This window comes from Mytilus galloprovincialis, chromosome 11 (assembly GCF_965363235.1).
Source record: "Mytilus galloprovincialis chromosome 11, xbMytGall1.hap1.1, whole genome shotgun sequence".
Classification (NCBI taxonomy): Eukaryota; Metazoa; Mollusca; class Bivalvia; order Mytilida; family Mytilidae; genus Mytilus; species Mytilus galloprovincialis.
Genome location: NC_134848.1, coordinates 61,018,212 through 61,043,887, shown reverse-complemented (window position 1 = coordinate 61,043,887; position 25,676 = coordinate 61,018,212). Strand labels below are relative to the sequence as shown.

Below are 25,676 nucleotides of genomic sequence, written 5' to 3'. Positions count from 1 at the left end.
ATGGTATATGTACACTAATTCCTGTCATATAAATACGCAAAAAAAAAAAATCCGTCGTCTAATTTGAATAAAAACTTATTTAAATCGTAAACATAATTATGTATAATAAAGGGCAAAACTAGATGACTTTATGTTTCTCATTGTTGTATATAGTTGTTCGTGATTTATTATATTTTTAACCTATCTTGTATCTGTGGCAGTTAACTGTGTATTTCTACGGATTATGTAAAACATGTGCTCTTTACATCTGTTACATGTTATCAGTAGGGAATACTTGTATTTGTAATCATCTTTTAATTACATTTGATATTAAAAACTTCAGAAGCCTCAAGCTAATTTGTATATATAGAACAAAACAACAGCTTCTGTGCTCGCGTGGTCAACAACATATTTGATTCTATAAGAATTAAATGCTGCACACGCTACAATGTGTTTCATTTGCTAATATTTACCATTGGAGTCATAAAATACATTTTCAATTGTTGTTTTATTGTTTGATTGTTATTTATTTGATTTAATTATTGGAAAAACACCCCGTTTAAAATACCTCGTATCTGGCGGAGAAATACACAACTAACTCAATGAAATGTACGGAAGCGTATTAGCGCCACACATTTTTTTTCTTCCAACGCAAACGTTTGTTTTATCTTATTTCTTATTTAAGATTCAAAGGAAACAGTAATAATTAATGGAAGAGGCTGTATATATTAAAATTTATCACCCTTGTAGACATTGCAAAGTAAAATGCTTGATTAATTAAATCATATCATTGACTAATAATGATCAGAATAACATAAGAAGATGTGGTATGGGTGCCAATAAGAAAACTCTCCATTTAAGTCACTTTTCGTAAGAGTAAACTATCATAGGCCAAAGTACGGTCTTCAACACAGAGCATTGGCTCACACTAAACAAAAAAACTATAAATGCCCCCGAAAACAATATCCAGGTTACTACTAGCATATATATTACAAAGAAAATTGAGATAATTTAGGTTATACCGAAGAAGAAAAATCAACCCTGTGTATATAGCTATTACCGAATATAAATATATTTCCAAAGTAAACTCTCGTTTTAGAACTTTGTAAAGTAGCTTAGATTCAAACAAGCTACCCTTTTGGCAATAAATGAAGATGTTTTATTAATACAACAATGTTCTCTCCATTCTAATTGCTACTTAAGCATCATTAAAATCCTTCATTATATTGAAATGAAAATTCAATTACTTTCTATCAAAGAATCTTGATCATATTCTGAGAATTAATGTTTCCTTATTAATAATTCATTTTTAAGCAGAAAGATCATGTTTTCTATTTGACTTGGAGGTTTCCCAATTGTACGACATTATTTGATCATTCAATTTAAACATGACTATATACATACTATATCTATTTTCTTCTTATATCATATACTTTTCTGATTCACAAATCAGGCTTAATTAATGTATAATTGCACTTCAAGTATTCCCTTATTCCTATGCATATTTATTATAATGATTTGGCCTTGTATGTATGGTTCTTTTTTATCTACTAGTAAATCACATCCGAAATGAATGACAGACGGACATAACATACAAAACTTAATGAATAATTGAAATCAAGATATTAGCGTTATTTCGAAAAGGTTTGCGTTATAAGGCAAACATAGGAAGAAAAATAAAAAAATAAAAAATGTGTGGCGCTTATACGCTTCCGTAGAAATGTACATTTATCATCGGTACATGGACATAATTCGTAAATATAGCTCAACATGCTGACTTCTTATAGGTTCAGGTATTTCACATCCAAAATTTTATGGTAATATTCTTTATAAAGCACAAAAATGTCAGTATTAACCTCAGAAGCTAACAAAACCTTTAAATAGACTTATTAAGAAGGGATATAGTCACGATATTGTTGTCAGGTCAGTAAAGACTGCATATTTTATTTTATTATAGGGTCTTTGTATCGGAACTAAACACATTTATCTAAAAACCAGTTGTTGGCATGACACGGGTTATGTTCTTCTCATATATGTTTTGATGGTATTGTACTAAACCCATCATGGAAAGGATTGTGCCTGATATTCATTTGATGAAGACATAATCTTTCAATCAGTTTAACTGAAGTGCCAGTTAACTGCTAGTAGTCTGATGTTATTTGTGTATTATTGTCATTTTGTTTATTTTCTTTGATTACATCTTCTGGCATCAGACTCTGACTCCTCTTGAAATAAATGTTAATGTGTGTATTGTTATGCGTTTACTTTTCTGTATTGGCTAGAGGTATAGGGGGAGGGTTGAGATCTCATAAACATGTTTAACCCCGACGCATTTTTGCCCCTGTCTCAAGTCAGGGGCCTCTTGCCTTTGTTAGTCTTGTATTATTTTAACTTTTAGTTACTTGTGTACAATTTGGAGTTTAGTATGGCGTTCATTATCTATGAACTTGTATATATATTTGTTAAGGGGTCAGCTGAATGACGCCTCCCGAGTGCGGGAATTTCTCGCTGCACTGAAGACCTGTTGGTGACCTTCTGTTGTTGTCTGCTCTATGGTCGGGTTGTTGTCTCTTTGGCACATTCCCCATTTCCAGTCTCAATTTTATTACCTGATGAAACCCGCAATCGATGGTAAACGAATTCGTTTGAGTATGGACTAACATTGCAACAATAACCATGAAACAAATGGTTTTTAGGTTTTAAACATAAAACATTAACAAGTGAAATTTGTTTTTCCAACAATTATAAAAGAAATAAGTTTGGATATTACAAATAAACAGAAGACGTCGCAACAAAAAAAAAATATATTTAAAAAAAAAAAAAAAAAAAAAAAAGACAAAATCAACAACAGATAGGATTTCAAGTCATCAAGATAGATTAAAGATTATATTAACTCATATTCCATCGTTGACATATCATTTGAGTTACACTTTAGACACTGGTCTCAATTCCATATCGTATTGCTTATTAGTAATACCTGTCCTATATATTTTAAATGAAATCAAGTAAGTTTCCTCGCTTCAATAATCGCCTGCAAACAAAATGGTAAATGCAGACAGAAGTAAAGTAGTAAAGTAAAATAAAAAAGGACACGAATGCGTCCGCTCAAGCTTTGTAATTTTTTAATTAAAAAAGGGGCGTAACTCTAGAACTGTTAATGGTTACCAGAACAAATCAGAACTCTGTTTACTTGTTGTAGTTCTCAGCATTGTGTATGAGTTTCGTAACATATGTATGAGGCAACTTCAGTAAGAGTGCGAATCTAAATTATGTTACATTTAGGTATAACACGATCTAAAATGCTAATATAAAAAAATTAGCGGGTTATTTATAACGGATGTTTTTAGAACCCACATAAGTTCCTCAGAACCCACATAAGTTCCTCAATCTAAATCTGAGTTTCGTTTATTGTTTTAAGCATACATCTGGCCATTGGTTTTCCCTTTTGAATTGTTTCATACTTTTGCCCATGCCGGGCCTTTAATTGCTGCCTATACGATATTTAATTTTGGTCATTGTTGAAGTCCATAAAGTGATATGTTTTTAGTTTTTCCATTAACAATCGTACCACCATTATATATTCTTATATATGAATTTGATATGAGGTAAAAGTATTTCTTACTAATATATCAATGTTTCATGGATACACGTTTGATTTTATCAATTTAAGAAGAAAAAACAATAGTCAGTTTGCTGACCCCAAAAAACAAATTTTACCAAAATAATTTAAAAAAATGTCCCAGCTATTTTCCGGCTTTTGAACAATGGATGACAGCAACAGAATCGTCTCCGTGTACAGTCAGTCCATTTTGTTTCAAGTAATTTGCCCTGTTTTCGAATCCCCAACCAATTCCATTTCCCACTGCAGGCGGTTCTGACAAACTACTAGGGAGGCAAACATAACAGCTCATTGTTAGTGACGATGCAAACAGTTTACTTCCAACGTTTAGTTTCGGATCCGAATGACATAGTGGGTCTAGAATAGTCATTACGCCATCGTCTTTCATGACACGTAAAGCTTGTTGAAGACATGGATCTGGATTTGGGAGATCATGCAGAACGGTAAGCATCGTTACCCAATCAAATATTCCTGTCCACTCTTGTTTTAAATCTTCCGCACCCATAAGATAGAATTCAACGTTTGTTAGCTTTTCCTCCTCCTTCATTTTAAGCGCAGTTTCTATTGCATACTGATCTACATCAATTCCGATAAGTTTAGAATCAGGAAAATACTTCGCCATGTTTACAGTTATTCTACCAACCCCACATCCGATGTCCAGTATTGTTCTGATTTTGTCTGAAATAAACGGGAAATTTATCGTTTTTGACTGTAAAAACCAATTCATTAACAATATGTCATTATGAATAAAATCATATATGTTGTGTATGGTAAAATTTAAAGCTTAGTAACCAACTAAAACGACAATATAAAAAAGAAGATGTGGTATGATTGCCAATGAGACAACTATCCACAAAAGATCAAAATGACACAGACAATAACAACTATAGGTCACCGTACGGCCTTCAACAATGAGCAAAGCCCATACCGCATAGTCAGCTATAATAGGCCCGATAAGATAATGTAAAACAATTCAAACGAGAAAACTAACAGCCTCATTTATGTAAACAAATGAACGAAAAACAAATATGTAACACATAAACAAACGACAACCACTGAATTACAGGCTCCTGACATGGGACAGGCACATACATAAATAATGTGGCGGGGTTAAACATGTTAGCGGGTTCCCAACCCTCCCCCTAACCTGGGACAGTGGTATAACAGTAGTGAGTACAACATAAGAACGAACTATAACAATCATTTGAAAAAGGCCTAACTCATCAGATGGATGAACACATTAAAACAAATAATAAAAAGGCATCATGCGAAACTAAAAATGCATTTAGTTCAATATCAAACGTACGAAACTCATCATAGATACCAGGATTGAAACTTTGTACGCCATCGCGCATAATGTCTATGAAAGACTCATCAGTGACGCTCGAATCAAAGACGTTAAAATGGCTAGATAAAGTACGAAGTTGAAGAGCATTGATTCCCGAGAAATTTTGCCAAGTACAGCTATGGTTACCTACCCAGTACATAGCATTATTCACCCTTGAACATAACGCCTTTCATACTTTGCTACATGTACACTTTGTTTAACTTTTAATTTTAGTGAGTAAATACGCACGTTGTTTTAATCAGCAAAAACTAAGATCAATACATGAGCTGCGTCGGATAGAAATCGACCTTATTCAAATTAATATCAATACATCTGTTAAGCTAGCTATTTCGGGGTTAAAAAAATTATATGCAAATTCTGTTTGAAAAATTGAGTTGATATAAAAACCCTATCAAAAAGAGCACAATTCTTATATTTCGTAATTGAATGTTCCAAAATCTATCAACAGTCTTATACATGTACATGTATCCGAAAAGTTTCATAAGGTCGATTTCTATTTGACGCAAAAATTATACATTTGTATACAGGAAAATAAACGTGAAGAACGAGAAATATCTGTCAATGTACATTTTAATCATTGCAATAATTGGATTTTTAATTACCTTTAGTTTTGCATTGAGAGGGAACTAAATTTTCTTCTATCCATTTTCCGTCACAACTCGCCCTGTCCTGATTCATAAACTCGAATACTTCACCCAGTTTTGAAAAGTCATACCCTATTGGTAAAAAAGACAAGGCAATTAGTTAAATAGATCATATTCAGTATAATAATACGTTTGAAAGACAGCAATTATAATAGATATTATATCTTTAAAAAGTCGGTTGATTGACTGCTGCTTGCCTTACGTCCAGTGACAGGTATTTTAAGAATAGTGCATTATAGAGAAGGAAGAACTAGAGGCTACGAGGAGAGGGGATGGCTAACTTAGAATTTTAGAATACCTTTAACAATACATGTATGTAATAGTTATTATAGATTGTTTAAATTCATAATGCTAAGATAATTATAGATTATCATTGGTTATCTCAACGAGATTGCTTTTCTCGCTTGAGCCAGTCACGGCGAAAGCGAGAAAGGCAATCGAGTTGAGATGACTGATGATAATCTGTTTATCGCTGTTTTACCTATGACGACGTTGTCAATTTCATGTCAAATTCGTTAGCAACTCCACGTGGCTCCTTAGTTTCTAGCGATAATTTCCCATCTCAAGCGAGTAGAATGATATGAAAAATATCACAAAAAAAGATCAAAGGAAAAATGCACAAAATAGCGATAATAATTTTTATAATGAATTGACAGACGATTGCAGGCATGTTGATATTAAAGAAGATAGTGAACGTCTGTTCCTTTAGCCAGATGAGCTAAAAAAATATAATAACAAGAATGTGTCCATAGTACACGGACGCCCCACTCGCAATATCCTTTTCTTTGTATTGGACCGTGAAATTAGGGTCAAAACTCTAAATTGGCATTTAAATTAGAAAGATCAAATCATAGGGACATGTATACTAAGTTACAAGTTGATTGGACTCCAACTTCATCAAAAACTACATGTACCTCGACCAAAAACTTTAACCTGAAGCGGTATAGACGAACGGGCGGACGAACAAACGGGCGCACAGACCAGAAAACATAATTCCCATAAAATGGGGCATACAAATTTACCAGCTGCTGATGGATCTGTTGACCTGAAACATTTCTCCACGTCCTTGGTGAGAGGAGCAGCGGCTGGTATCAATGTCGCCATCAAACTTTTAGATGTTTTCGTCTTACAATCAGCTGGTATGTAGTATTTGTTGTCGTCTGTTATAAACACGATTTTGGCGGCAACCATTGAAAACAACCACTCTCTAACATATCTATAAAAAAAATATTACTGAAACAGTAAAGATACCTCCTTTATGTTTCGTATGTTTAAATGAATATGATATACTATTTTGTATCGTTCTTATGCGAATAAGATCGTTTATGATAATGCTTTTGAGGGATAAATATGAGATTGTCAACGAAAATGTTCTCCTATATCATTATACATATATTAAAGGCATTTATTTATTTTTCATGTGCACTGTATATATAATAACAAAGAAGGAAAAGTATTTCATTTTTGAAGTAATATTTAGTAAACTTTACTCGTTGTTTACTAGTGTCCAGGTATCCATCAATTCTCATCCTGCAATTGGAAAACTACTCGAGCGACTTTTGTTCAAACTCATGTTTTTCGTTATAAAATTAAAAGGTTTCCATATCCCATTAACAAATCTCATGATCATGTCGATGCACTACAAATCAAATACATTCCCATGGTTGAAATTAGTCGAATGTGGATTTAATAAAAAAAAAAAACTTGATATATATTGTACATATTTAGGTACATTACATAAGTTGTAAGAGGGTTGTAACTATCATCTTTAACATATGTCTAAATATCATTTTGTACCTCTCCTGTAATCCTGCATTGTCTGCTATTGATTGTGAGGTCTCTGGTTCGGACAATTTAAGAAGCGTTTTAAAAAGACCAACTTTGTGTCCAAGTCCTATACCAAGAGCGACAACTCCATTATAAACTATGGTATTGAATCTTTCCTCGTAAACTTCTGGATTTTTATCATCATCTGATGAAACTAAAAGAAAACAAAAAAAAAACGTTTCCCTTACTTTATGCTTATTTCATAAAACAAAATTAAAAACAAAAATGGTATGATTGCCAATGAGACAAATATTCAACAAAGACCAATTGACGTACTGAAGAAACTATAGGTCTTCGAAAGATCTCCAATACAGAGCACAGCACATACCCAGAAACATATATGTCTCTGACATACCGTAAAGAAAAGATAATAGACATCGACACAATAAAATGTAAAAAATAAGCTCATGGCAACACAATAGTCCTGTACTAGTGAGTATGCTAGTTTAAACATATTTTATTGTTCAAAATGACAAAAGGATCAGACACAAGTACTATGCTGAAACACTATACAATTTTTTTTTTAAGACAGTTGACTAAGGTAGGCCTGCATTATGTATTCAACAACTTATGTAACATGATGTAATAAATACCTGAGAAACCAACTACAACCATTAAACTACATGTACTTACTCGAGCTACTAACGATGTCCTGTACTTTGAATCTAGAACGTACATGTAACTACCGAATACTACGGTAAGAGTCAAGATTTGCAAGCTTCAAGTTTTAATACATAAATACATTATATTATTATTTTTACTAGCTGTAGATGTTTAGCTTGAATGATATTTCTTTCCTCGTAAATTGTAAAACGATATTGATGTCGTCTCAGTATTCGACCTCAATATCTGACAGAAGTCACCCATGCCAAGACATTGCCTACGTTGAAATTCTGCAAACACCCCGTAGAGCAAATTACATGGCTGATTAATATTGACCATTTGGTATATGGCTGTGTTCCTAGCGACACACGTACAAAAAATGTACATGAAGGTCATAAATTAATTTGTTGAATGAAATCAAATCTTTAACTACTAATTATAATGGGTGCCGTAGGAGGTCGACCGCAATTTTTAGCGAGGATTTCTTGGCATGTAACAGATAGAAAACTCAGGGTTAGAATTCATAGAACAAAAAGGGGCAGTGGCAAATATTTCATGTATATTTTGAACACAGAGTGAATTACCCCGGCGCCCTTTGCCAAAAAATCTTCTTTTTCTTATTTGTGCCTTCGGACTTTATGTTTTGAATTGTAGTTTCACTTTCCATATTCGGTATTTATTCTAATGTAAGCTCAACATGGTAAAAATCACGTGATGCAGGAATATAGTACCTTGGAGTTTATTTCTTTCTTTTCGGGCGTATACTCCAAGCAAACAACATGCATGTGTATAACGGCACTGTAGATTTTCGTATTAAATAAAGAAAGTTGCCGGTCCGGTAGATGAACAGATTGGGTAGAAAGCAAGGTTTTAATTTTAACTAGATTGGAAAGCTTAATTCGAGGGCTGAAAATAGAGAGCACAAAAGAAAAAAAGGGGGGGGGGTGTTCCACAGGGAATATTTTTATCTTATGAACTCTACATTTGAAAGGTTAATTATTATTTTTATTTAATTAAAAGAGAAAAACGAATGTAAAACAAATTGTGAATGGTCTTTCTTATCTACCTTTCTCCGAGTAACAGATAGAAAACTCAGGGTTAGAATTCATAGAACAAAAAAATGGCAGTGGCAAATATTTCATGTAAATTTTGAACACAGAGAGAATAATACCCCGGCGCCCTTTGACAAAAAAACCTTCTTTTTCTTATTTGTGCCTTCGGACTTTATGTTTTGAATTGTAGTTTCACTTTCCATATTCGGTATTTATTCTAATGTAAGCTCAACGTGGTAAAAATCACGTGATGCAGGAATATAGTATCTTGGAGTTAGGCTATTTCTTTCTTTTCGGGCGTATACTCCAAGCAAACAATATGCATGTGTATAACGGCACTGTAGATTTTCGTATTAAATAAAGAAAGTTGCCGGTCCGGTACATGAACAGATTCATTGGTTAGAAAGCAAGGTTTTAATTTTAATTAGATTGGAAAGCTTAATTCGAGGGTTGAAAATAGAGAGCACAAAAGGGGGGGGGGAGGTGTTCCACAGGGAATATTTTTATCTTATGAACTCTACATTTGAAAGGTTTATTATTATTTTTATTTAATTAAAAGAGAAAAACGAATGTAAAACAAATTGTGACTGGTCTTTCTTATCTACCTTTCTCCCGACGAATCAATTAATTTCCGCATAAAATAAATACTCAATTATAACGGAGACTCATCGGACAAAAATAACATCAGTGATAATACTAGAATATGAACTTGAGGGCATTATTTTCTATTTCTGTTTATTTCTGTTTTTTTCTGTTTTTTTCTGTAAATTTCTGTTTATTTCTTATATTTTCTCAGTTAGATTGCTATATTTTTTTTATTCATCTTTTTTTTACCATCAATGTATGAGAAAAAAAAAATGAAAATATCAGCATGAAAACATTTAAATAATGAAAATATATAATGCGAAGGCAATTATTATTATATAGGACTATCAAATGTCATATAGTGTTATTTTGTGATATTTTTCCTACCACAGCTTTAAAAGGAGCCCTTCACTAAATAATCTACATAGTCGCAGGTGTGAGGTTTTTTAATGGTTTATTAGATATTTTATATATGAAAAGCCTGCAAATACGCTGAACATTACATTTTGATTTGCTAAAAAAAAACCTTAGCATGCCTCTGAAATATATACAGATATTAGATAATTTATTCGATTCACTGCATAGATTCTCTTGCATATTTCGTAAAAACTCTAAAAAATACTTTTGTTTTAGGTAAAGCCATTACATGTTAATAAATTATAGAGCATTAAAGACAATTTAATGTTTCGCTTACCATCAAGCTTCTGTGGCTCAAGACATCTACGCATATTTAACGGAGAACTTTAATATCTACAAGGTCAACAATTGTGTCGTTGATGATTACTTTAAGAGGCAACCAAAGGATGACTGAGAATATATGTATAGACGGGAATAACGTGTTGTTTAAGGGTCGTTTTCAATATCCTTCAATGCTCTAGATAGATACTTGGAAAATATTTTTTATCAATTAAATTAGCATGAATAATCTAAAGATCTCTGAATTACGTATATGAACAAAATCTAAAATATGCAGTATTAATGAAATTGGGAAGATCATTCTGACAGCAATGTTATGCGACATAAGACATAAGACATAAGACATTTTATTTCACTAAAGCCCCCACATGGGGTATGTTAGTACAACATTTTTTAACAAACAATAAAAGTGTGAACATATATACATTAGAACAACATGATTTAATAACAAAGGTGCAATAATAGTATATATATAATTAATACAGATATTTGACAGGAAGTACAAATTATAGTAACATGATTAAGCACATGCATTAAAAGGTTTTAATAACACTTTTGCAAAATTTAGCAAAATTGAAAATTTTGCTATTCCAGTAAGTGTAAATAAATCTGATTCATCAATTCTTTAAATTTTAAAACATTTGGGTTTTTACATATATTTAAAGGTAAAAATTTAGCTCTTACATTGTTGAAAAAGGTACATTTGAATAAGTAATGCAACTCATCACCAAGTTCATTAGCATTACAAAGATTACAATGTCTTTCAGATCTATCAATATTAAAAAATCTGCCCGTTTCAATGGGCAATTTATCACTAAGGCAACGGAATTTACATAAATACATTCTTAGATCAGATGGTAACACCGATAAATATTTCTCAAAACAAAAATCAGACTTGTATATTCTGTAATTAAGACATTTTGCAGAATTCATAACATTATTACTCCAGTTCAACATAAATTTATCACTTAAACATTTCTTGACATTCTTACTAATATTATCAGATTTAGCAATTATTTGATCATCCCAAATCAAATTAAATCCACATTCATATAAAGTATTTCTAATTTCTAACAACCATTTAGAGTGGTAGATACCCCTTTTACTAAGCTGATACAATATAGAATACAGTGTATATGAAATTTTTTCTCTTTTACCACACATGATACGTTGCCAGAAACCAACCACTCTAGCTTTAATAAAAATATGTAATGGTATTCTACCCAATTCTCCATAAATCATACAATGAGCAGTACTTTTTTTAACCTTCAAAATTATTTTACAAAATTGCATATGCAAGTTTTCTATAATATTACAATTTTCAAAACCCCATACTTCTGCACCATATAACAAAATAGGTACAACCATTGTATCAAATAGCTCTAATTGCATATCAATTGGTAAATTCAACTTCCTAGCCTTTCTTAAGACTATAAACATGGCTTTTCTTGCTTGCTGTACAAGATGTGCTTTGGCGTCATTAAATTAACCCTTACATGAAAATATAATACCAAGGTATTGAAAATTTGTAACAATATTAAGGCTTTCACCACTATATTTAAAGTTCATATTATCTGTGTTAAGTCTAGATCTTGAAAATATTACAGCTTTTGTCTTAGATATGTTTACTTGCATTTTCCAAGTTTGGCAATATAAATACATGGCATTTAATGAGGCTTGTAACTCTGCTGCCGATTCGGCTAAAATTACAGTATCATCTGCATACAATAACAAATATAAACGAAAATATACAGCGACTTCATCAGTATCAAGAAGACGTGCTGCAATACTCATATCAACTAAACCATTATATGATGCGGGAAAGAGGGGAAAGCGCAGACTAAGGCAGTTGCCTCCCCTCTCCCGCTAAAGGGTTTTAGTGTTGTTGTCGCTCTGCTGTTTACATATCTTTTCACTATTCTTAACTACAATAATTTTGGGGACTGTCGTTCGCATTCTTTCGAGGCCTCCTGGTGAATAAAACAAAGATGTCTATATATGCTTATTTCGAGTCCAATCACACGAGTAAATTAATGTTTGATTCCTTAGGGTTTCCTATTTTAAAACCCAAGAACATGTGCTAGTTGGACTTGTTTTATTCACCAATCAAAATGACTTTTAGAATACTTATTTTTATAAGGACAGTTTCAATTGGTTAGATCTCTTTTACCTTATTCACATTTTTGCATAATTTTCAATTACTTAATACTTTGTTTTTACGACCACTAGGGAAATCCGATTATTTGGTTCGATAGAATTCTAAGTGAACAATAGAAGAATTAGATATATTTGCTAAAGGAAATACTTCGAAGAGTTTAAGCTGTCAAACCTTATGTATGTCGCTAAGTGTCAAATAAAATGAATTTCACATCTAATACTTATATATATTAAAAGTTACATAACATTATAGACTTTCTAATTATATCTTTTTATACAAAAAGCTTTATACAAGAATTAGTTATTTTCTACAAGTACATAGAAGATTCACTTAGTTTTATATGAAATATTAAAATTTATTTCTCTAAATATTTTACCTCAATTTACCTTCATTATATATCCCTGTTTTTAGAAGAAATTGCTGCGCAATTTTACATTCGAATTTATTTCTTTTAAAACTTGTTTAAATTTTAAAAACTGAATTTGACTATTTGACTTTGTGGCTTATAATCAGTTTATATTAGATGTTTTGGTTATACAAGTTGTTATGACCAAGATGACTTATTGCGTTTTAGATATTCTTATTCTAATTTTTCTTATTAATAAAACAATTTCATTATTTAATATTTTCAGTTTTCGATCTCTTCATTTTTATTGTAAGAGCGTTGGTGTTTTTTTCTTTTTATTATCATTATTATTATTATCGTTTCTCTATTTCTTATATGTGGTAAGCCTGCTTTTCTTGGTAGTCTGCTCGAACTCCAAATATACCCGAGTCATTTCCTCTCTCTGGGGTATGTGCTCATTTTTCTAGGTAAATGTACTTTGCTCCGACTCCAGAACTACCGCAAGTCATACCCTCATTTTCTATTATCTTTCTTTAGTCGGATTTGTTGTTTGTTTTACAATGGATAGTTTTCTAAAACATTTGATTACAGTTAAGATTTTACATTATGAATAATAATTTGCTTATCATTTTATGCTAGAATACATTATGTTTGCTATAATCAGGGTTTTACATGATGACTAGCTAGGTCAACACATTTAGCACTAAATTAGGTCGGTACCATTCTAATTCTTACAATTAAACTTACATTAAATTCTTACATATATACGGGAACCTTAAAACACATGTTTCACTCAACACTTTATCGGTATCGCTATAGAACCTTTACAAACTTGAACAATCAACCAACATTTGTTTATTTTTACACGTGCGTTTCTCTTTGAATTACTATTTATTTATTCATCTATATTTATTCATTATAGTACACTGTGCCATGCCTCGACATTTTCTGCTTTTTTTTTTTTTTTTTAATTTTAAGTCTTTAAACAACCAACCTCTTCTTAAGATTTTATTTTTTTATGTACTTTTATCTTTTGAAGGTTAAAGTTTCAGGCATTATTTTACGGCTCTCATATAAACAAGGGTAATTCTTTCTACTCTTTAACGTTAAATGAATTTGAATCGCCTGAACGTTAACTTCTTAGATATTACATTTCAAAATAGGTAATCTAAGTTACTTTTTGTATTTTCTATTCAGTTTAACTATAAATATTTTACTTCTCATCTCATATTTCTTTATTTTCTTTTACATCAGTCATCATCATTTTAGTATCTTATTTGTCATTTACAGTCTTCCAAATTAAATATTTTTCTTTATCAACACTTTTTTATAAAGATATTTAGGTACTTAAATATAATAATTCATATTGCATTTATTTGAATTTAGACTTTTCTTTTCAAATAAAGTGAGAGGGTTAGCGCTATAGAACCAGGTTTAATCCACCATTTTCTACATTTGAAAATGCCTGTACCAAGTCAGGAATATGACAGTTCTTGTCCATTCGTTTTTATGCAGTTAAGCTGCATTATGCGAGCACCCTAGATTTGTGTTCTACCCAATAAATGCTGAAATACTTGCCATTGTTATTATCTAGCTTGCTTCTAGGTTATATATAACTAATTGAACACTTTTTTAATACTTTTTATTCTGGATTACAAAAAATATGACCAGAAAAACCTTAAATGATCGTCGATTTATCCAAAAGTTTTGAAGTTACACATAGGAAGTAGTTCTTATTAAGAATCCTTGTGTAGTTCGTTCTGACTTGTGCTTTTGGCCAAGATGTCAAAGAACAATGGTATGAAATATTTAATCGCCGAAAATCTCTTAAGACAAGTAGTTTAGATTTCCCAAATGGCAAAAGTCGTAGGAATATTGTTTGTCATCAATACGTAGTACAACTACGTCAGTAGTCTATTATATAATAAGTTCAACTGTTCATGCTGTTGGCGGCAATTTCAAATTAGAAAAAGAATTTTTCGTATCTTTTCAATTTGGAGGCAGGTGTGCAAATTAGCGGTGGTCCGAGGTCCGCGACCTTCCACTTTTGCAAGCGAAATTTCAATTAAAGTAGTTAGTTTCTAGCTACGCTCGACGTAGTCACCTTCCACTGAAAGAAAATAAGAATTAACTTTGCAAAGCTTTTCACCATGTTCACGAAAGTCTCAAATTGAACGAGATAAAAACTTATTTTTATCAATATTATTCATGACAGCGATGTTCATTTTGTCCAACCGCCAGCTTTATACAGAAAATCGCCGAAAAATATTGTATAAATTCGAGTAAAATCGTATCTGATCGACAAAAACAACATTGTAAACACATAACAATGGCGGCCGTGAAGACAAATTGTACAATATCGGATCCGATTCCGGAAGCGGATAAGGGTAATTCCGGGTTTGGCGATCGATTACAAAATAAATCTAAGCAGGTGAAAAAATACATCTGTGCATGGTAAATGAATATGAACACTAGAATTGTAAACCAAAAGATATATGTAAAAGAAAGAAAAAGCAGAAAAATATTTTATACAGAAACTCAAAATTCTTTTTGACAAATTTTAATTTAAAAATCCAATACAACGTGATAGCTGGGAATAGTATAATCTAACAATAAACATGTTCATGGTCACAGTATAAATTTTCTTTATCAGTGATAAATGATGAAAATGCATGTGAGATGCTTTTAAAGTGTAAACATATTACTGCAATTTCGAAGGGTTGTTTTTTTTTTTTTTATCTCAATCCTTTGGGCCACTCTACCCCCTCCTGTTTAATAACTTGGAAAAGGTCGAGCTCCCCACCCCTAAACCATATGAGGGGCAGATCCAGGATTTTAGGTTAGGAGGGGCACAAACTTAAAGGGCGAGGCTAAAAAAAATTTGAGGTAAAATTATCGGAATATTCTTTATTAAGCTGAGAACAACCCATGCTTTGCAAATTTAAGGGGGTGCACGCCCCCCCCCCCTTTTCCGACTGAATCCGCCCCTGCATATATTCAAGTATAGGACAATATAATGAATAAAATTAAATATAGGGGGAGTCCCTGGAGTTACCCTACCCCTCCTGTTTGAGAACTTGGAAACGGTCGAGATCCGCACCCCTTAACCATATATATTCATGTTTATGACAATACTACAGTAAAAAATCAACGAAATATAGGAAGAGTCGCTGGGGTCACCCCAACCCCCTCCTGTTAGAGAATTTGAAACCCGTTGAGATCCCCACCCTTTAACCATATATATTCATGTACGGGACAATATAACAATTCAAACGAAAGATAGGGGAGTCCCTTGGGTCACTGTACGCCCTCCTGTTTGAGAACTTGGAAATGGTCAAGATCCTCACCCCTAAACCATATATACTCATGTATGGGACAATATAACAAATCAAATGAAATATAGGGGAAGTCCCTGTAGTCACCCCAACCCTCCTGTTTGAGAACTTGGAAACGGTCGAGATCCCCACACCAAAACAATATATATTCATATATGGGCCAATATAACTAATTAAATGAAATATAGGGGGAGTGAGTCCCTGGGGTCACCCTACCCCTCCTGTTTGAGAACTTGGAAACCAATGAGATCACCACCCCTAAACCATATATATTTATGTATGGGACAATATAACAAATAAAATGAAATGTAGTGGAAGTCCCTAGGGTCACCCTACCCCCAGTGGGGGCCCACTGACTGACCTAAGAGGGGACCCGCTCCAGATACGCTTCAGTGATTCCCTATATAAGCAACCAATTTTTTTTCCCAAAAAGGGGGGGGGCGCCTCCCCTAAATCCTCTGCCTACCCCTACCTGTTTGAGAACTCGAAAACCGTTGAGATCCCCACCCCTAAATTATATATATTCATATGTATGGGACAAAATAACAAATCCTTTACAGTCAGACCTCACCTTTGATCCCTGTTGTAGTGAACATTTGTCTGATTCGTGTCTCATAACTTTTGTACTATAGAACACAAATTCAGTTTTCTTTCCAGGGAAACCAGTCCATTCATACTATTACATGTTCATACTAAGTCAACTTGAACTTCTAGCATTCAAATAAAACCAAGGTTAACTACCAAGTAGAACAACTGCAATCATTGGGAACTTGTACCACTGCAGACTCACCATAAAAAATATACATTGCTATATGCATTGCTTTTGAAACCTTGATTAGATATATATTATTTTCCTTAATAAATAAATCATTAGATAAACATAAATGTACTATATATGAATGTTTAATGTTGAGGCAACTTTGCCACAGTTTTCATAATTACGGTTGCCTTGGTTTTTGGTTAACTGCCTTCAGCGCTTACAGCGCTTTGATTTATGCGTTTTGTTATGTGATTATGGACTTTCCCAATTGATCTTCCTCTAAGTTCAGTATTTTTGTGATTTTACTTTTTAGCCTTATCATTGACTCCATCTTTAATTTAACCGTATTTTACATATATTCTTTTTATTTTAACTTACTTTGTATCTTATCTTTTTATTTTATTTACTCGCTATTTTATCTATTTTAAATTCAACTTAAACTTTATACAAACTGCATGTTGTTAGAAGCTTTGAACTAGCTGTCATTTACTGCAAGTACTCTCAGATCAGTACTTATAGACATATTTGAAGCTACATCCAAACTCGTTTACGTTAAATGAATTTGAACCGCCTGAAAGTTAACTTCTAAGACATATTACATTTTAAAATAGTTACTCAGTTTATTTTAACTTACTTTGTATCTTATCTTTTTATTTTATTTACTCGCTATTTTATCTATTTTAAATTCAACTTAAACTTTATACAAACTGCATGTTGTTAGAAGCTTTCTTCTTCTTTTTTTATATGCATATAAAACAACCATAAATACTCCGGGCTGTGCGTCCCGTAATTCAAACGTTGAATCAATGGACTCAATTAAACTCTGCAATAGAAGTTAAATATCTACAGTATAACTCTTTTCATTTCATAGATTTTACAGCTGAACAATTTCATCCGAATTTACATTTCTCCATTATAAATACAGACATCAACTTTCGAAATGCAGATGTCACTTACTGTCCCAAGTTAGGTTTAGGGTTAACATGTTTAACCCTGACACAATATGTATGTATGTGCCCTTCACAATTCAGGAGCCTGTAATTCAGTGGTTGTCGTTTGTTGATGTGTTACATATTTTATGTTTGCGTTCATTATTTGTACATAGATTAGGCCGTTAGTTTTCTCGTTTGAATTGTTTTACATGTCATTTCGGGGTCTTTTAAAGCTCACAATGCGGTATGGGCTTTGATCATTGTTGAAGGCCGTACGGTGACATATTGCTGTTAATTTCTGTGTCATTTGGTCTCTTAGCCAAGGGAGAGTCGTCTCATTGGAAATCAAACCACATCTTTTTTTTTATATGCATATAAAACAACTATAAATACTCCGGGCTGTGCTTCCCTTAATTCAAACGTTGAATCAATGGACTCAATTAAAATCTGCAATAGTAGTTAAATATCTACAGTATAACTCTTTTCATTTCATGGATTTTACAGCTGAACAATTTCATCCGAATTTACATTTCTCCATTATAAATACAGACATCAACTTTCGAAATGCAGATGTCAATATGATTACATGTCTTCTTTCTATTCAACTTTTGGGGTATTTAGACACAGAGTGCATGTATCTGGATAGTAAATCTGTTATGCATTTTAATGTAAACAGTTTTATCTAAATCGTGTTAAGTGTGACATGTTTATAAAGCAGTTTAATAATATAACGGCCAGCTGAGGAATTTTGGCATATATCAAGGAGATTAAAAAATGTAATCTATACAAGTCCTCCTAACGCAGTATTATCTTTTATACTTCGCTATAACATTTGTCAAAATGACTGGAAAGTACATATGTGTTGTTCTCGTTTTGTGTTTTCTATGTAAAACAGAGGGATTTTTACTCGATGGTCAAACTGACTCTTCCGGTGGTTTGACAGAAAATCATTTTATCACTTTAATGAAGCTTCTTGTGGAAGAAAAAGAACAAAGACATACACTAGAACTTGCTGTTACCCAACTACACTCTGATTTTCAGAGTTTACATAAGAATTATTCGGATTTGGAAAACAATTGTTCAACTATTTTTGAGGAGTATTCACGTCTAAAAAACGAGACTGAGCTTCAACAGATTAAATTAGATGAAATTAATCTAAATATAGCAATTGAAAAAATATTCCAAGCTCAAATAATGCGTTACGTTTCGGATTTAACTTCAAATATGTCAAAATTCCAAAAAGAGGTTGACGATTTGGCGCAGTTGAAAAATGTCAACCAGTTAAAAGATGTGACAAGTTTACAATCGGTAATGAAAACACTCCAACAAGGCTTACTGCAAGTGAACATCACTCAACAAGCTAGAGGACAAGACTTCCTAGCCCTTTATAATATGACGTTATATCTAAGATCATTGTCTGAAGCACAAGGTATGTTGAGGGTAGATGCATGTAAAATTTGCATCTTTAAAATCTAATGGACTACATTTGTACATGTTTAACGTCGTCGTACGAACTTTTGGACGTCTTTTGGCGTCCTACATACAAATGCATATCCTAATATATATTATATATAAATTATAATTTGGAATTTTTCATATCAGACCCATTATCAGCCCTAGGTCATGAAATCAGCCAGAAGGCCAACAGGTTCGAGGGATGGTTTTGCCCGGCGGAAGACATTTGAGCGATAGGACATTTTAGCGAGAAAAAAAAAGTGGACATTTGAGCGCCATAGTAGAACCAATTTGAGCGCCAGACTGTTAACCGATTTTAGCAAAATTAAAATTGTCAAAGCCCATTTTAGCGAAATATTTTTAACACTTTTTAATAAATAAATAAATAATATATAATAAATTTAAAAAATGTTAAATAGACTCAAGACAGCACAATATAAAACAATATAAAACATGTCCATTAAAATACAGCACTAATAGACTCAAGACAGCACAACATAAAACAGTATAAAACTTTTCAACTAAAATACAGCACTAAAAGTCTAAAAAATTAAATCAAATGTTAAAAGCCTGTTCTAGCCTGGAATTTATAACCTAGAGAACGTACGAAATGGGCTCTAAGTACAATACTTGGTATTTCAATACTTTATCTTTATTTTTGTTTATCCTATATCGGAATCCATCACAAATTAAACTTTTTATTCCTTGGTTCGTTTCAACAACTTGTATTTCCATGATGAAAATATAAACAACTTAAAAAATTAAACCAATATAAACTAGATATCATTGAGATGGAAGCCATCTCTGTGGGCCCCGCTGTGAATAATGTGCATTAAAAAATTGTATCTTTACCATAGGACATGGGTTTGACAACTGAAATCAAAGTTTTTGACCTTGACCTTTGACCTAGGAAGTTGTAAATAAATTATGACACACCCTTTGGTGTTGGTTTATATACATGTCAAGTATAAACTTTGAAATGATAACGGTTCTCAAGATATAGAGCGGACACGATCTTTACCATAGGACATGGGGTTTTCTACTGAAACCAAAGTTTTTGACCTTGACCTTTGACCTTGGAAGTTGTACATAAATTATGAGATACCCTCTGATATTGGGTTATATACATTTCAGGTATAACCTTTAAAATGATAACGGTTCTCAAGATATAGAGCGGACACAATCTTTACCATAGGACATGGGGTTGTAAACTGAAACCAAAGTTTTTGACCTTGAACTTTGCCCTAGGCAGTCGTTCATAAATTATGACACACCCTCTGGTGTTGGTTCATATACATGTCAAGTATAAACTTTGAAATCATAACGGTTCTCAAGATATAGAGCGGACACGATCTTCACCACAGGACACAGGGTTGTCAACTGAAACCAAAGTTGTTTTACCTTGACCTTTGACCTAGGAAGTTGTACATACATCATGACACGCCCTCTGATGGTGGTTAATAAACATGTAAAGTATAAAGTATGAAATCATAATGGTTCTCTAGATATGGAGCGGACACAAAGTGTTACGGACGGACGGACAGACGAACGGACGGACGGACAGACTGATCACTATAGGGCGACCCGGCTTTGACGGGGCCCTAATTACTGTTTATGGTATATAAAGTAAGGTGAGCATTATTCAACCAGGTAAATTTGGTGAAAAAAATAGGCTATCGAAAATATAGGTGAGCGGATTAATCCGGCGCTTAAATGGGCTCTAATGTTGGCGCTCAAATGTCCCTTATTAGTTTTAATTTTTTCGCTCAATTGTCCTGCGCCCATTTTGCCACTGCTGGTGGAGTTTTAATTCCCCGAGAGTATCACCAGCCCAGTAGTCAGCACTTCTTTGTTGACTTGAGTTATCATTGATACATTTACTTTCATAATTATAGATTAAGACAATAACAATCAAAATCAAGGAGTAAACAAAGACTAAAAAAAAAAAGGACATTTACATCAACAGTTATAAATAATAAATAAGAAACAACACGAACTCCACTAAAACCGGGAGTGAAATCAGGTGCTCCATAAGGGTAAACAATTCCTGCACCGTATACGGCACCCGTCGTGTTATTTCTTTGTTCAGTTCGGTAATGATGGAAGGTTATTATGACTGAGGAAGAATATCAGATATGATTTCTAACACGTTTGTGTCATAATGGCCAATTAGCTCATGATGGCGACCGTAAAATTTCTTGAGTGATGACCTTAATTTGATTGATTCATAGCCCTATCTTAGCAACTGTTGAGAAAGCAGTATTCCTCGTTCAACAAAATCGACGTACTTTGATCTAACTTAGAGTAACGTATCAATTAAGACACATATGCTGGTGCCGCTGGGATGTTGCTACACAGAAATGGAAAGTTGACTATAGGAACATTAAAATCATCGCGTTTGTCATAAATTTATGTATTCAACCTCCCATCAGTAGTCATTTCGAGAAAAAGGTCTAAATATAAAGCAGATTTATCTGTGTCGGTAGTATTTGTAATTTCAAGTTCACTTGGATATATTAAATGTAAGTGATCACTGAATCTGTTAACAAAACTAAAAACAAAAATAAAAAAAGGCTGCAAAGATGTCATAACTTTTTGAACTACACTATCCTATGAACTTTAAAAATATATGCCAAAACACGGTTTTCAGACCGCTCGACATTAAAATACGATAGCGTAAGAGGAGCAAAGAGTCATTTTGACATATTTTCATATTCTAAATATTTTTGGCACTAGTAAGAAAAAGTCATATAACCAAAATGCCGAACTCTAAAGAAAAATCATAAGAGATAGAACCTTTTCAAATCGCCAAATGAAAAGCTTAACACATCATACGAATGGAAAACAAATGTCATAATGCTGACTTGGTACAGGCATTTCATTTTGTAGAAAATGTTGAATTAACTATGGTGTTATACCTTTAGTTTAACCTCTCATTTGACAGTCGAAAACAATTTTATTTGTGAACAAAGATCTAACCTTTCAAAGTATTTTGATAGTTTTCTTTCTAAATTGTAGCACATCGTATAACTGGTTTGTCGTTACAGTTGGATAAGCATCAACAACAGATTGCAAATGTCAGTAATGCAGGTAAGTGTTGTATGTTTTATATAGATTACATGGTGTTGTAAAAAGGGTGCTGAACATATGGACTTAGTGATGTCTTAATTTCATACATACGCAGGAAGACAACATCTTTAAAACAGTGCTTTGTACAAATGTACTTAACTATAAATATAGAAATAAGAAGATGTGTTATGATACCTATGAGACAATTATCCTCAAAATTTCATATGAAGTAGATGTAAGCCATTAAAGGCAACATACGGCCTTCAACAATGACAAAAACCAATGCCGCACAGTCGACTTTTAAAAGATTGGACATTAAAAATGTGATACAACTTAATTGGGAAAATAAACGTAAAATTGTTTTTTAACCAGTTTAAAAAAAATCTGCTATAAGCCGAGATTGCACATGCATGCGAAATATCTGAATCTGGTCTGACTACGAAATCCAGGCAATAATACAGATATCTATTTACTTTGTCTTGACTAGTGTATTGTGAACATACATTTTCAGTATCTTATTTTCCCTTATAACATTCAATTTAATGAAATGTTTTAGATCGAATTTTGGAACTTGTTTTTATGTCCCATCTTGGGGCATTTTTTTTCCTGCTACAAAATATATGTGCGTCCGTCCGTTCGTCCGTCTGTCCCGCTTCAGGTTAAAGATTTTGGTCGAGATAGTTTTTGATAAAGTTGAAGTCCAATTAACTGGAAACTTAGTACACATGTTCCTTTTGATATGATCATTCTAATTCCAATGCCAAATTAGAGATTTTATCACATTTTCACGGTTCGCTAAACATAGAAAACGATAATGCGGACTGGACATCAGTATTCTTGGAACACATTCTTTTTTCACATATTTGGTCTTTGTTTTACCTCAAAACAAGCCTAAATATTTTGCAAAATCTAATAAGGAAAGAGAAAAATTGTAAGTTGCAAAGATCTACAAAAAAACCCTAAAAAACCCAATGTAATGCGAAAATGTCAAGGATTGTGTCAGTTACTTTGTTCAGTGCGTTGTTATGAAGTTTCAAAAATGTGTGATTTTTTTGCATTGAGTTACAAATGATTTCATAAGCTTATGCGTTCTTATTTAGATAACCTTAGTTTCTGCTTTCAGTGAGCATGACCGGCTGTGTTGATGCAGATAAGATACATTCTGCGGAATCAGTAATTTTGTTTTCGGATATTAAAACGATCATTGGTACATTCGATGTAGCATCATTTAAAACCAATGGTACATTTAGATGTCCATCTGCAGGATTGTATCTTATTACTGTTACAGTGACGTCTGGGACCTTTAATGCACATTATTACGTATACATAAACTCTAAGAAAGAATTCAATGGTTTTGTGTCGAAACACTCTCCAACGGATTACACCGACATTGGAAATTTTGAACATCCTGGAACCATCATCTTTACAGCAAGACTTGAAGTAAATGACATAATGTACGTGCAGGCTGGAAAGATTATGAGTATAAGCAGTTGGAACTCGTGTCTGTCAATAACTAAAATCAAATAATTATTAAAACAAAGTACATATTGTTGAGATGTATAAGTACCCGGCCACGTCCACTTTGTGTTTTTTGTATTTTACCTTTGTTTTTATCCATCTAATGATTAAATGAATTTGGCTATGTTTGACATATACATGTAGCTCTTCAACGGTTTCGGTACTTATACATCCTTGGACTTCAATTGTTTGGCTTTGAGCGTTCCTGATGAAGGTTAATCCAGAAAAGCGCTTTGGATGCTTGAAACTATTGTTGTCAATTTTTCACATCACTGGGTCGATACCTCTGCTGCTGGACTATCAGTCCCTGGGCGTATCATCAGCTCAGTAGTCAGTACTTCGGTCCTAGCATGATTTAACAAACCCTTCTTAAATTGTCCATTTATAAATTTTGAAATTATTAAGAAACTAAGGTTTCAACTCCCTCAGGCAAAGTTGATCTTAGATAAATTTGGTTATTCATTTTGGTTATAAACGTTTTGGTTTGAATGTTTCACATCACTGGGTCGATACCTCTAGATCTGCTGGTGGACTATCAGTCCTCAAGGGTATCATCAGCTCAGTAGTCAGTACTTCGATACCGACATGTTTTAACAAACCTTTCTTAAATTGTACGATAATAATCATTATATTAATAATCAAATGTGTTGTTTTCAATTATGTAAGCCTTTTTGAACTGATTTTTATAGTCCGTACTGTTACATCATTGTTCAAGATTAGGAGATGTTTGGGATCTCGCCAACATGTTTAACCCCGTCACTTTCTGTATAGATGCAAGTGTCCTAAGTCAGGAGCCTGATATTTATGTTTAATGTTAAATATTTGTTTTTTTGTTTTTATTTTTGTGCATAAATTATACCGTTAGTTTTCTCGTTTGAATTGTTATTTCGACGACATTTATGGCTGACTATGCGGCGTGGGATTTTCTCATTGTTGCAGGCCGTTCATGACCTGTTATTGGTAATTTCTGTGTCAATTGGTCTCATGTAAAGAGTTTTCTCATTGGCAATCATACCACATCTTCTTTTTTTATATGTGTGTCCTTACTTTCATTTACAATGAAACTTGTTTTGATGTTTTCTTCATCATGGGTACGAACAAAGTGTTATGATAGTGACACCGTGTAATTACCAGATCATCTTATTGGAAGATTTTTTTTGCTCTTAGCCGTGTTATTATTGGCTTGGCAATTAGGGCATAAATGATAAAAAAAAACTATAAATACACTTTTAATTTCTTAAAATGTTAAAATGCTGAAACCTGATTTGCATATTGAAGCAGTTTGGTTCTCAATGGAATTTATTACAAATAATATCATCTCCTTTTAATTAAGGGACTCTTTTGAATCAAGTTTGTTTATGTCGGCATCACACATTGACGTATAGACCGGCGTGCACCAGACTTACAGAAAAAATAGACAAAGTCGGTATACGTCAGTTGGACGCAACAGGAACACTTTAGGCAATCGTTAAACAAGTGCGTTAAAAACGCTACAGATTAGTTTGAGACACGTTTCAAGATCGTTCGACTTTCACTAAAACGTATGCGGGTTTATTTGTAACAAACACCATATATTAAAACATCCCAGACACGATGAAAGCACGGATTATCGTCCCAGATATGACCGGGACGCGTCTCAAATACGTTCAAGAGTTTTTTTCTTCACAGAGTGCATTCCATCGATAAGTTAGACAAACGCCAACATATGATACAGATATAATTGACAGGTTGAATGCGTCGAAAATTACTA

General features: G+C 33.0%; 2 protein-coding genes across 2 annotated transcripts; one reads left to right on the top strand and one right to left on the bottom strand.

Annotated features, from left to right (window-relative positions):
• Window positions 1-3,614: 3,614 nt before the first annotated feature.
• Window positions 3,615-10,465, bottom strand: LOC143052532 (S-adenosylmethionine-dependent methyltransferase Rv2258c-like). Its single transcript, XM_076225581.1, has 5 exons — window positions 10,352-10,465; window positions 7,388-7,571; window positions 6,613-6,806; window positions 5,549-5,662; window positions 3,615-4,276 (listed from the first exon to the last, which is right to left on the bottom strand). The coding sequence occupies exons 1-5, from the start codon at window positions 10,383-10,385 to the stop codon at window positions 3,723-3,725; spliced, it is 1,080 nt and encodes a 359-aa protein (XP_076081696.1). The 5' UTR covers window positions 10,386-10,465; the 3' UTR covers window positions 3,615-3,722.
• An 8,232-nt stretch (window positions 10,466-18,697) lies between these two features.
• On the top strand, window positions 18,698-23,958 carry LOC143051287 (uncharacterized). The gene is made up of 3 exons (XM_076224239.1): window positions 18,698-19,313; window positions 22,358-22,429; window positions 23,532-23,958. Exons 1-3 carry the CDS (start codon window positions 18,725-18,727, stop codon window positions 23,933-23,935), a joined length of 1,065 nt encoding a protein of 354 aa, XP_076080354.1. The 5' UTR covers window positions 18,698-18,724; the 3' UTR covers window positions 23,936-23,958.
• Window positions 23,959-25,676: the final 1,718 nt, after the last annotated feature.

What these genes read in the sequence shown, in the direction of transcription:
- LOC143052532 (XM_076225581.1), bottom strand. Translation starts at nt 10,385, where the DNA reads ATGCGTAGATGTCTTGAGCCACAGAAGCTTGATG. An exon ending in AATGCAGGATTACAGGAGAG is followed by an intron (nt 6,807 to 7,387) that starts GTACAAAATGAT and finishes TTTTTTTTATAG; the next exon opens with ATATGTTAGAGAGTGGTTGT. An exon ending in AACAGATCCATCAGCAGCTG is followed by an intron (nt 5,663 to 6,612) that starts GTAAATTTGTAT and finishes TTTTACCAATAG; the next exon opens with GGTATGACTTTTCAAAACTG.
- LOC143051287 (XM_076224239.1), top strand. Translation starts at nt 18,725, where the DNA reads ATGACTGGAAAGTACATATGTGTTGTTCTCGTTTTGTGTTTTCTATGT. An exon ending in ATCATTGTCTGAAGCACAAG is followed by an intron (nt 19,314 to 22,357) that starts GTATGTTGAGGG and finishes TCTAAATTGTAG; the next exon opens with CACATCGTATAACTGGTTTG. An exon ending in TGCAAATGTCAGTAATGCAG is followed by an intron (nt 22,430 to 23,531) that starts GTAAGTGTTGTA and finishes TTCTGCTTTCAG; the next exon opens with TGAGCATGACCGGCTGTGTT.